Source organism: Hemicordylus capensis, chromosome 6, assembly GCF_027244095.1.
Source record: "Hemicordylus capensis ecotype Gifberg chromosome 6, rHemCap1.1.pri, whole genome shotgun sequence".
NCBI classification, from domain to species: domain Eukaryota; kingdom Metazoa; phylum Chordata; class Lepidosauria; order Squamata; family Cordylidae; genus Hemicordylus; species Hemicordylus capensis.
The window spans coordinates 8133857-8147411 of NC_069662.1; the positions used below are offsets into that span (position 1 = coordinate 8133857).

The 13555-nt window shown below is 44.4% G+C and overlaps 1 protein-coding gene across 1 annotated transcript; it reads right to left on the bottom strand.

Moving 5' to 3' along the window:
* Positions 1-10622: 10622 nt before the first annotated feature.
* LOC128329684 (olfactory receptor 6J1-like) lies at positions 10623-13555 on the bottom strand. The gene is made up of 2 exons (XM_053261254.1): positions 13451-13555; positions 10623-11593 (listed from the first exon to the last, which is right to left on the bottom strand). Exon 2 carries the CDS (start codon positions 11589-11591, stop codon positions 10623-10625), a length of 969 nt encoding a protein of 322 aa, XP_053117229.1. The 5' UTR covers positions 11592-11593; positions 13451-13555.

The window sequence follows — 13555 nt, forward strand, 5'->3', positions numbered from 1 at the left end:
CATTTAGGGGAAAAGATGCAGCCCAGTAAGCCAGCACTGGAGGCTAAGATGGAGAAGATCTCCACAGCTACCATGGATTTCCCCTTGGTGCTAAGGTAGGTGGGAACAAAAGACAACCAAACACTGCAAAACACCAGCATACTGAAGGTGATGAATTTGGCGTCATTAAAGGTGTCTGGCAACTTCCTAGCTAAGAAAGCCACTATGAAACTCATGATGGACAAAAGTCCCATGTAGGCAATGACAAGATAAAACATGACGACATTCCCTTCATTGCATTCTGCTACAATCTCTCCTGCAAGTGAGTGCATGTTCAAATCTGGGAATGGGGGACAGGTTCCCAGCCACAGCCCACAAATACCAAATTGAATAAGGGAGCAGGAAAGGACAATGGAGTTGGCCAGTCTTTTCCCCACCCACTGTCTCATGCTGGACCCTGGTTTGGTAGCCATGAAAGCGACAACCACAGTGATGGTTTTGGCCAACACACAAGAAACGGCCACTGAAAAGATGACACCAAAAGCCGGCTGCTGGAGGAAACAGATCACTTTTCCAGGTCGTCCAAGAAATAGCAAAGAGCAGAGGAAGCAGAGCAGGAGGGAGATGAGGAGAGCGTAGGTGATTTCCAGGATGTTGGCTTTGACAATGGGAGAATCTTTGTGCTTAATAAAGATTCCTAGCACAAAAGCAGTGATGAGGGAAAAAGAAATTGCAACTGAAGCTAAACTGATCCCTAAAGGTTCTTCATAAGAGAGAAAGGTTATATGTTTGGGAATACATCTGTCTCGGTTCTTGCTTGGATACTGCTCTTCTGAGCATTTGCTACAATCAACCATATCTGAAAAAAGAAAGAGGTGTTGTCACAGTGTTGGTCCATGTGTCAATTGATGCTGAGCCTCATGCCTCACTTCAATTAAAGTTTCAATCTTCATTTGGAACTATGAACTATGTAAGTACGGCCAGACATCAGACAAACCCTCCCTTCCCATAAAACCAATAGGAGGGCATATACAATCTGCCAATAGATTTTGGCACATTGCAGAAGTAATTTTTGTTGGAGATCCAGGTCCAAATGGCATCGACCTATTACACCAATGACACTAATGGCCACTAGGGGCATTCTGAGTAGAGACAGAGAGTTAGGGTCTACTACTCTTTCCTGTTCATCTCTGCATCTATGACCCCTCAATTGATAGAGTGTACTTAGGAAATGCCTGGGAGTGATGTCCTCCTCCTCCTCCTTCCCAGAATACTTCTATAGCTCTCTCTGACAACCATGTATCCAGTTGCTAGGTTATAGGTCTTTCATATTATCATATACTTCTGAATAAAGTAGATTAGTTTAACCATACATGAATCTCCATGCTTATCATGTACTAGCTGTTCATTCATTCATTCATTCATTCGATTTCTATACCGCCCTTCCAAAAATGGCTCAGAGCCATTTACACAAAGAAATAACAAACAAATAAGATGGCTCCCTGTCCCCAAAGGGCTCACAATCTAGAAAGAAACACAAGATAGACACCAGCAACAGTCACTGGATGTTCTGTGCTGGGGGTGGAGAGGGCCAGTTACTCTCCCCCTGCTCAATAAAGAGAATCACCACATTAAAAGGTGCCTCTTTGCCCAGTTAGCAGGGATTCGTGAGACCCTGTTAGCTTCTGCTGTAAAGGGAGTAAATTAGCTACTGAAATGTTTTCCTATGTACAGGTGAAACTCGGAAAATTAGAATATCGTGCAAAAGTCCATTAATTTCAGTAATGCAAATTAAAAGGTGAAACTGATATATGAGACAGACGCATTACATGTAAAGCGAGATAAGTCAAGCCTTAATTGGTTATAATTGTGATGATCATGGCGTACAGCTCATGAAAACCCCAAATCCACAATCCCAGAAAATTAGAATATTACATGGAACCAAGAAGACAAGGATTGTAGAAAAGAACAATATTGGACCTCCGAAAAGTATACAGTGTACTGTGCTTGACTGGCCAGCAAACTCGCCTGACCTGACCCCATAGAGAATCTATGGGGCATTGCCAAGAGAAGGATGAGAGACATGAGACCAAACAATGCAGAAGAGCTGAAGGCTGCTAATGAAGCATCCTGGTCTTCCATAATACCTCATCAGTGCCACAGGCTGATAGCATCCATGCCACGCCGCATTGAGGCAGTAATTGCTGCAAAAGGGGCCCAAACCAAGTACTGAATACATATGCATACTTATACTTTTCAGAGGTCTGATATTGTTCTATTCTTGAATCCTTGTCTTCTTGGTTCCATGTAATATTCTAATTTTCTGGGATTGTGGATTTGGGGTTTTCATGAGCTGTACGCCATGATCATCACAATTATAACAAATTAAGGCTTGACTTATCTCGCTTTGCATGTAATGCGTCTGTCTCATATATCAGTTTCACCTTTTAATTTGCATTACTGAAATTAATGGACTTTTGCACGATATTCTAATTTTCCAAGTTTCACCTGAACATAGGAAAACATTTCAGATAACCCCTTCGAGAGGAGCAAATACAACCATTGCAAACCTGCTTCCTCCATGACTAAAGGGCGTTCTAAAGGGCGTTCTGGTGGGAGTGCTCCCCCTGAGAGCACACTCATAGCCACGGGATGGCCAAGGTGGGACATTAAACCGCCCCCCCCCAATGTTTCTCTTTCCACCCCAGCTGCAGTCCAGTGATGTAAGGGGGCCAGATTGCTCAGGAATGGTGGTGCCCCATTTTTCAGAGCACCAACACTATCCTCCCAACTTTTTCAAGCAGAGAGGGAAGGGCTGCTGGTAAGGGCAGAGTCACCACTGGGCGAATGGGTTCAAAGAACCTGGGCCACCACCAATCAGGGGCTGCAAGCGTCAGACGCGTTAGCGTCTGACATCAGACGCGGGAGCCTTATTTTGGTCCCAAACGGGGGCCGAGGCCCCGTTTGGAGCTGAAATCGGCCTGAACTGCATTGGCAGCGCAGCAGGAGTGACTCTCCCTGCCTTAAAGGCAGAGAGAGCCGCTTCTGGTCTCACTGCCAATACAGCAAGGCCAATCGATCTCCCTCCCAAACGGGGCCCCGTGGCCCTGCTTAGGAGTGAGATTGGCTCGTGCTGCATTGGCAGCACAGCCAGAACGGCTGTCCCTGCCTTTAAGGCAGGGAGAGTTGCTCCGGTCCACACTGCCCAATTCAACGAGGGCCCATCTCCCTTCCAAACAGGGCCATGCGGCCCCATTTGGGATGGAGATCACGCCCCCCATGTCTGACGTCAGATGCAGGGGTGGGGCCAGGGGGTTGCGGCCTCACATGGGCTGCAACCAGCCTTGCTACGCTCCTGGCTGCCGGACAGGCTCTGGGAAACTTTTCCTCTGCTGATACTTTTCCTTCTTCAGAGCACCAACGCTATCCTCCCAACTCTTGAGGTTCAGGGACGTTGTGTGAAGCCATTGTTTATCCTGGCTGCATTTGCACTGGCCCAACAAATAGCAGTTCATATGTTCCCAAGCTAAGTTATAAACAAGATTCTTTACTGTTACCATTGAAGCTCACAAATCCTCAGCCTGAACATACAGCACTGTTGCAGTTCTACAGCTGAAACTTTTTTCAATATAAAAAACACGTGAAATGAGAACTCACAAACATTGTGAATGTATATTGTACACAACACCTTTTGGCCATTTATTTCCGGAGTGGAAAGCTGCATGCTTATTAACGTGATAGAAATTTATTTTATGGCAAGAAAACTATTTCTCTGGAGACATTACCTGCCAAGTTTGAAGATCTTGACGTTCAACTTGGTCCCTCTCCATCATTGCTCTGAGGTTGGTTCTTGATGAGTAGAAAGCCTCCAGAGCATATGCTACAGCATAGACAGCATTATAGAGGCTGTAGCTATGTCCAGTCATGTCCATTTCAAAAACAGCCCAAGGAAGGCTCTCCAGCCTCTCCTCCCCAGTGCAGGCAGGATAAGATCCTGGCACCCCATGACTTGGAAATGAACAGCCGAAAGCTTCCTCACAGAACTCTTGGAGGAAGCTATTTTTCTTGCTCCAGGAAAGCTTTATGTTCTGAAGATATGACTGGAATCCTTGAGGTTCATTTGAGTGAATCGCAAAGGAAACTGCACCATCAAGTACCTTAAAATGATGCCTCCGTGAAAAAGCAGTGTCTGCAAATTCAATCTGAGCTGTGGTAATCCAAACCTTCCCAACTGGTTCGAATTCTTTATATTCTTGCTCTGCTGATACAATTAATGTGACCAACCATATGAGGGTCAGTGTATCACCATAAACGACAAATGTTCTGGCTCGCTTATCCATTAAAGGTGGAACAATATTCCCATCCATCCATATAGGCCTTTCATAGTGATTGAATTGGTTGGGAATTCGTTCTGTATAGGCAACACAGATTCCACTCTGTGAAAGCAAGGGCTCCAGGGCCCTCAAGAAATAGTCTCCACTCTCATCATCCACAGCAAAGATACCAATCCATGTCCACTTGAAATGATCAAGTAACTGGGCAATTCCTGTATACTGATGGGCTTCATTTGGAGTCATGCGGAAAAAAGAAGGAACCTTCACTATATCTGTTTCTTTGGAGGGGAATGAGCCATATGTCAGCTAAAAAGAAATGTACAGATATATTTGTGATGCGTAAAGTTAAAAGGGGCACTTGAGGGTAGGTGGAGAATGACAAGGAAAAATTTTGTGAACCCTTATGGGACAGAATCTTTCCACCCATGCACGGCTACCCCTTACCGTGTAGAGAACCAATTTTCCCAAACTGGCCCCAGGTCAAGGCAAATCAATTTGGGATGAACCGTTCGGGCTGTACACACCGCTAGTGGATGACAATGACAAGGCAAACTCTTAACTGGAGTTAGCCAATCAGGTCATTGTTACATTAAGAAAATAACATTAAGAAAATATGAGTTAATATTTTCTTAATGTTAGTAGACTTTTAGTCAAGGACTCTTCTGGTAGACATGGAAAGGTGCTACAATTTCTAGGCAAAACAGATATCAACAAGAATTCACAAGACTTCCCTGACTTAACTCTTTGGTTCTTCTTCCCCTAGGCTCTCAAGAGCCATTATCTCAGGATGCCACATACAAGGCGGTTGCTCAATGAATCATATCTCTCTCCCCATGGACAAATCTTACCTGGGGTATCTTGTAGAGATTTAGGATGTCTGCTATGTGGAAGGAGATATCAGAGCCAAGTCCCCCAATAATGGCTATGAGGTTTTTCTTGGTGCTGCATTCATAGTTGAGGATGAATTCATGTGATTTGAAAAGCAGATCCAGAGTGGTACAATAGGCCATCCACTCGTCATAATAGCTGTCATAAATGTGGAATCCAAGAGTGACCACCCCACTTTTATAAAAAGTTATCTCTTGTGCCTTTACTCAGTGCCATTCATTTGAATTTCCACAATGGCGCAAGGTAACCCAGTGGCTGCTAGGCTCACACTATCCATCTATACACAGAGACCCACTTGCATTGAGGATAAAGCGGGTGTCCGGCTGTGAGCCTCTTTTTCAGTCTGATGGAGCACTTGTAGACCTGGCCTCAGAGCAGAGGCGTAACTATGGGGGGGCAGGGGGGGCACGTGCCCCGGGCGCCATCTTTTCAGGTCACATGTGGGACGCCGCCATGACCAAATTTTTTTATTAAAAATTTTTAATACAAATTTCTCCTGCTCAGTGCGGCAGCGCTGCAGCAGTCAAGGGAGCGCGTTGGTGCCCACTCCCCCACAAGCGGTCCCTTCCACGCCGCCCGCACCCCCCCATTGCTTTGCTGGCGGCCAGTCAGTGGCCTAGCTTGGCGGCGGGCGCCACTCATGCTGCTCACTGCGCCTGCCCTTGGTTGAGGCTCGCTTGCTGTGTCGCTCGCTTAGTCTGGAACAGCCAGAAAGAGGCCCTCTAGTGGCTTGCCAGCCAGAGGGTCTCTAGTCAGTGATGCACGCATGCGCGACTCGGCCGGCGTGCCGAGTCGTGCTGCGCATGCGTGCGGTGCGTCCATCCTCCTCTGTTTGCCTGCACGTGGTGGCGCGGTCGCCGTCGCTGAGGTTGCTGGGGCTGGGGCTGGGGCTGGTTGCTGGGGCTGGGGCTACACTGCAGCAGGTGCAGGCAGGACGACAAGGACACACACGGACACCCGCACAGAAGAAAGGATTCAGTGGCGGGCGGGTGGAAGCAGCAGACCAAGTGTCAGGGTGAGAAATTGAATGAGTTGCAAAAACTACAGAAGCCACATGTGGGGGGGGGGCATATTAAAGAATCAGGCTTTTATTTAGCTGCCCAACTATGGTTCTCAGGTGCCTAACAGGTATTAATGTTTGCATTATACGCTCCTCTCTCCTCCCCAAAAGAAAGAAAAACAATCATAAAGATTCTTTGGCACTCAATCTTAAATGCATGCATGTATATGGAACTGAGAGTCAATTCCCACAGCCTGGGTAGTAGAGCAGTGTGAATTGACTCAAGCAGTGTAACATAGCTGCCTGTGCATTGTTACAAGGTGTTTCAAGAGAGTTTTACCATGAGTTCTGCTTGCTGGCATGCTCGTTTTTGCACTGTGAAAGCTTGCCTTGTGATCTCAGTTTACGCTGAAGTGCTCCTATAACAGCTCCATCTCAGAAAAACCTGCAGTGTTAGCTTTAACAAGTGCCTGCGGTATCCTGCTAAAGACACAAAGTTTGGCAAGAAAAATGGGGGAGGGGGGTTATATGCCAGGACCTTTGGAGATATTCTCTTGCTTGTGAGGAAAAATCAAAGTATAATGTGGTGTGTATCATCAATCATTGCATCATAATTCTGTTGTTTGAGATACAAGCCAACTCCACAGGGTTGTTGCTTGTGAGGAAAAACCTAAGTATAATAGCAATAGCAATAGCACTTACATTTATATACCGCTCTATAGCCGAAGCTCTCTAAGCGGTTTGCAATGATTAGCATATTGCCCCCCAACATTCTGGGTACTCATTTTACCGACCTCGGAAGGATGGAAGGCTGAGTCAACCTTGATGTAGTGTGTATCATCATTGCATCATAATTCTGTTGTTTGAGATTCAAGCCAACTTCACAGGGTTGTTGTGAGGAAAAAACACATGTGTTCCAGTCAGATGTATGCGGGGGGGCGGTGGTGGGGGAGGCGCGGCGGCGGGGGGCACAATTTCAGTGCTTGCCCCAGGCGCCGTTTTCCCTAGTTACGCCTCTGTGGACAGCCAGGGAAACAAACAAATGGATCATAGAACAAATCAATTCAGAATTTTCACTCAAGGCACAAATGACTAGGCTCAAACTATTATACTTTGGACACATTATGCAAAGACCCAGCTCCCTTGAGAAGTCGATAATGCTGGGGGAAGTTGAAGGAAAGAGAAGAAGAGGACGACCAGCAGCAAGGTGGATGGACTCGATCACAACAGCAATGAATGCACCACTGAGAGACCTTAAAGGCCAAGTTGAAGACAGATCATCCTGGAGAGAATCTATCTATGTGTTTGCTAAGAGTTGACATCGACTTGACAGCACTTGATCAATCAGTCAATCAGTAGGTAGACTGTGCACGTTGGAATGATTTACTTGTTGTACCGTTTTTATGCTTGTATTTTATAGATTTTAAATTTGGTTTGTTTTTATATTTTTACCTTAATACTTTTATTGTCTTTTTATTGTATGTTTTAACTTTTGTAAACCACCTTGGGGTTGTCTTTTAACAAAAGGCGGTATATAAATGCAACAATAAAATAAATAAATAAATAAATAAAATAACAGGAATTCTGATGTCAGAATTCCCCACCCCCGCCATCAGGAGGCATTAGACCACAGGGTAAGTACCCCAAGTAGTGTCCTTGTGGGGAGGGCTTTAAATTGGGCATGGGGGTGGCTGGGCAGTGCAGAGATAATCAGGAGTTCAGGGTGGGCAGGGAGTGTGGAAATGTATGGAACTGCTCTCTGGGAAGCCCACATGCTGATGAGAGAATGTGTGGGCTTCTGGAGACTGTCCCACACAGGACTTCTCAAAGGTCCTTCTAGATCAGTATTTTCTACATTGACTGGCAGTGATTGCAGACAGGAGTCTCTCCCAGCTGTACTGGAAATGCTGCCAGGGACTGAAACTGGGATCTTCTATATGTACAGCAGATACTTTGTCACTGAGCTACAGCCCCATCTCCTAAGAGGAATATCTTATAGCAGAGAGCCCTTGCTGCAACCTAAACTTTATTTCACACCTAGCAGAGACTAATCTTATTAAATCTGCTTAACACCATTGGTTCCCCCACCTTAATTAGCATATTGTAGACATTGGATTTCAACATCATGCTGAGCATTTCCTCCCCCACCCCCCATCCACTTTGCCACCAGTTTTGAGTATTTTCTCTCCATCTACTTTACAACCAATTTTTCATAATTGCAAATTTGAAGAAAAATTCAGAACTCCAGAACTCAAAATTGAGTTCTCCAGAACTCAAAAGCTTGCTCACTGCTTTGTGATGTGTTGGTTGTTCCTCATAAAGAGATAGCCTTACGGCTATCCTGAAGCAAAGTCTTTTTTTTTTTTTCTTGTCTGCAAGACAAGTCAGTGACCATCACCTTCATGTCATGCAAGGGAATTAAACTCTGCTTCTGAAATATAACTGAAGGGTCTATGCAGATACACCTACAACCAGAAGTTAGTGTATAAGAAGTTAGGGTTAGGGAGTTGTCTGTCATTTTTGTCCACTTCTGCCAAAGAACTATAGACTTTAAAAACAAGAAGACAGCTGATGCTCTCAGTAACCTTCTCCCCACACTTTAATTTTTCTACAGCTTTCATTATCCCCCACCCTGCCACCAATGCAAGAGCAGTTCGAATCTTCATCAGCCCCAGCAATAATGCTGGAATTCCATCAAACGGTTGAGGTTCTAAGTTTCCAACCACTTTCAATTTCAAATTAACTGTTTCAAATTAACTGTTTGCTCGGTGGCTTATTCTTTAAAACACAATTATTTATTCTTTAAAAAAAAAAACCTTGTCAAATTAGACTTGGGAGGAAAGGTGGTAGTTTTATGATTGCCACCAAAACTGACCAATCAGCACTGTGCATAACATCATTGGATACAACTAGGAATACCATGTTTCCTTTGAGCTTTGTGCTTAAGAGAAAGTTGTGCATACAGTTCCTGACTAGGCTCACCTTTAAAATTATGTAGAGCTTGATTCCCCCTGAGATTTTCTATCCCCTTGGATGTTTTCTGTATCCTCCCCCAAGAGGATACAGAATCCTCCCCCAATCCTCCCCCAATCTTCTCTTCCCCCAGAAGGCACAAGCCAAGCCAGAACTAAGAGAAGACTGAGTCTTTTTTTATCTTCCAATCACTGATTAAATAAGGGAATGTGCAAATCAATATTAACTATAACAAGCAAGGTCTTTTCGGACTGGAAACGTAGCTTAAATATTTCTTGCACTCTTGCAGAAAAGTTCCCTGCAAAATGTATGAGGAAGAGGCAGGAGGCACATCAGGTTGTTGCACAAATGCAAACATCTTGTGCAAGTGCAGCATTAGGCTGAAATCAAGCTTAGTGTGTCTTAGTGTGACTAAGTGTGTCTGGCTAGTGCAGCATCCTTGCACTAGCACTGTGTGCAGAAGTGCAGTGTTAGTCTGGATGCTAGCCATTAGAAAGTAGCATTTTAAATATGCACAGACACAGATTCTATATTTGATGCTGAAATTGAAACACATGCACACACATAGAAACACAGAAACAATTCAATTTTAATATTATTGTTCGGGAATGTTGGAATCCATGAATATCCTTCACCTCCATTCACTTTCCTAGGACAGCATTTGCTGGATGACCAGGTTTTATTAATTAAATGGCTGCTTCCCCCTTGTCCCGGGGACCCAAAGGGAATATGCAACATGTAGGGAAATCACATTGGATGTGAAATGTTATTGAGCAGGAACATGGGCCGAATTAATTTTAATTAATTAAGTCTGCCAATGTCCAACGAAATAATACAGTGATTCCCAAGAGCCTCTTCCATACATATGTCCAATATATAGATGGAGCAGCAGGTCTACACCTTCCAACAGTGCCCCAACATCTGGTAGCTTTGAGCTTGACCCCTAATATCCGAGCTTTGAAAATGAAAAACAGGCAAAGAGAATCCGTGTGAACCCAGTTCAATAAACAGGCAATGAAAGCAAGTCCTTATAAAGAAGAGAGTAATTGTCATTCAGATGGATGGATGGATGATGGATGGATGGATAGATGGAGAGAGGGAGCGGGGAAGGGATGGGTGAGTAAATGGATGGGTGGGTGGGTGCATTGAGAATTGAACATTGAGCCAGCGTGGTGTAGTGGTTAGAGTGCTGGACTAGGACTGGGGAGACCCGAGTTGAAATTCCCATTCAGCCATGATACTAGCTGGGTGACTCTGGGCCAGTCACTTCTTTCCCAGCCTAACCTACTTCACAGGGTTGTTGTGAGGAGAAACCTAAGTATGTAGTACACCACTCTGGGCTCCTTAGAGGAAGAGTGGGATATAAAATGTAATAAAATAAAATAAAAAATAAAATAAACATGTGAGAGAGTTGCACTGACACATTCAAATCTCCCTTTCAAAATATGTTAAGCACGATTCACAATCCACTTTCCCATCTTTTGCACCACTATTGTTTTGCCTCTGCCAAACATTGCTCCAAGGACTTCCTTGACCAAGTCGTTCCTCAGGGTATAAACAAAAGGGCTCAGAAATGGGTTGACTATGCTGCTGAGCAAAGCTGGGATTTTGCGGGCCCCCAATGCAGATTTTTCAGCTGGAATCACATACAGTAAAACTGAGACACTTGTGGCCATTAGGAACAAGGTGAGGTGTGATGCACAGGTGTTGAAGGCCTTCATCCGACCAGCGTCTCTGGGTATGTGCAATATGGCAGAGACAATGTAAATATAGGAAATAATGGTCAGGACTAAAGAGCAGAGAATGACGATGGATGATAACATAAAGGTGATTATCTGTAGCAGACGCGTGTCAGTACAGGACAGCTTTAACAGAGGCTCGCTGTCACAGAAAAAGTGGTCAATAACATTGGACTTGCAAAAGGAGAACCTGGTGATCATGATGGTTGGGTAGAGGACAGAAACAAATGCACCCAAACAGCAAACCAACACCATTTGGACACAAACACGGCTGTTCATGATGATGGAGTAATGCAGTGGAATGCATATGGCGACATATCGGTCGTAAGACATGGAAGTCAAGAGGAAGTACTCCAATGTGCCCAGGAAGAAATAGAAGTAGGATTGGGTCATGCAGCCAGCAAAGGAGATAGTCTTGACTCCAGAGAGAAGAGTCCTTAGCAAACTGGGAACAGTCACTGTTGAAAAAGCAACATCCAACACAGAAAGGTTGCCAAGGAAGAAGTACATGGGTGTGTGGAGGCGACTATGGGTGATGATGACGATTGGAATTATTGTGTTGCCAAATATGGTCAATAGGTACACAGCTATTAGGACTGTTGCCAGCAGAATCTTTGCTTCGTGCCCAATCAGGAAGCCCAAGAGAATGAAGCCGTCATATCTGGTGTGGTTTTCCATCTCTAATACCATCAAAGACAAATAAAAGAGGTTTCCAGAAACTGTCATGCTCCAAAACTCCCTTCCTTCCATGGTTTTGTAAACCCATCATTGATATGTAGGATTTATATGTTCTAATAATTCCATTTCACTAGTGTCTTTTCAAACAAAGATTCAAACAATCATTCTATAGTTCTGAAATGTACTGGACTGTCCAAATTTAAGGTAAATGTAATTGGATTTCAGATTCATATTGACACATCCCAGTCTAGATTTCAATAAATATCAGTCTAAAGCGCGCTCTCTCGTGCTCTCACACACACGCACACACAACAGAACATAATACAATACAGCACACTAAATTGGTCTTCAGATTGCAATGCTAGAATGTAGCATTAGAATGTAGCATTAGAATTTAAGTGTCCCAGAAAAACTAAGGGACAGAAGTACACCTAGGTAATTTTGGAGCCTGGACCTAAAGGCCTTTAGAGGCCCCCTTTTGCATGTAAATTAAACATAATCATGCTTGACCAGGTGACCACACCACCTAGGGCAGTCTAAAGAGGATTTGGGGGGGCCCAGGGGCTGTGGAGGCCCTGGACTTCGGCCAAGAGGTCCAGGGGTACGAACACCTCTGCTAAGGGATAGCAACTTGAAACAAAATTGAGATGTTATTTCACCTATATTAGCAATGGGACCGACAGCAGCTCCTCTAAATCCTGGTGTTCCCCCAAGTAGTGTGTCCCACATGGCAGTGGCATGGTTCCAGCCTCTGCACATGTGCAGAGGTCAAGCAAATAGCCTGCATGTATGCACGGAGGCTGGAATGTACTTCCATGCAGGCCACACTGCTGGGGGAAGTGCTGGGGTTTAGAGGGGCCATTGGCGTTGGCAAGGTGCCCTCTTGTCAGCCCCCCCGCAACTGCCCTTAGAAGCCTTTTAAAGGCAGGATTCTCCTTTGCTTATAAAGGGCAATTCTCTCTGGATTCACCTTTACCAGCATAGCCTGTCAAACTGGTCCATAATGGATCTGTCCCGGTTCAGTCTGAACTTGGACCAGCTGCCTTTTGTTTGTTTTGAGGCTGGTTCAGTTTGAGTTCCAAGCCATCAAATCCATTCCGATTCAAACCGGTTCTGCATACCCCTATCCAAGACTAGTTCCCCCAGCAAGTTCTTCGATGTAAAAAATGTAAGGGTCATCTTCAATTCAGAGTGCTCTTCCTTTTGGTTCAACAGAGGTATAACTTGTATTTCACCTGTATTTTTAAAAGGGGTCACCTTAAATTCAGGGTTCTCTTCTATTTGGTTAAATATGGTATGCACTTAATATTCACATGTTAAATATTCCCATGTGCCCTCTCCAGGGGTGACTTGTGTGGATAAGGAAGCTGAATAATTGGCTTTTATGTTGGTGTGAGGATGACCATATTTTGTGGACAAGGTAAGTCAGACATTGTTTCCTCCACATGCCAGACATTGTTTCCTCCACATGGGGAGCAACAATGAATGCCTGCAATATGGCAGACATTGGCAATTGCTTATGAATGCTGACATTCTTTAATGCGTTTTGTATATTTCCCCAAAGAGATACACATTTCCCCACATTTCAGACCAGTTAGCGCTGATTATCAACTTAGACTAGGATATCTCTGAACTTGGGGTCAGCTACAAAGACCTGACCAATTTATTGCCCAACACTTCTGAAATATTGCTTCATTAGAAGCAGGAAAGGGATCTCCTGTATGAATCAAGAAGCGGTTTAGTAAAACCATCCAAATGTTTCAAGGAGGGCTAGCCATTTGCTAGAAAGCTGTCTGTATAGGAAAATGGGGATCTTCCATTAGCTAGATTAGTAAATCCAGATGTGAAATCATACTCACTTTTGCAGATATCACATATGGTGCTGTTTTGGTGGAGTTTCCAAATGGGTTTTGGTGTTAGTGAACATCCACATCCTTTCTGTTTTCTGATACCGCTATCCTGAA

Bases quoted from the DNA above. Each gene is read 5' to 3' on its own strand.
- LOC128329684 (XM_053261254.1), bottom strand. From the start codon at position 11,591: ATGGAAAACCACACCAGATATGACGGCTTCATTCTCTTGGGCTTCCTG.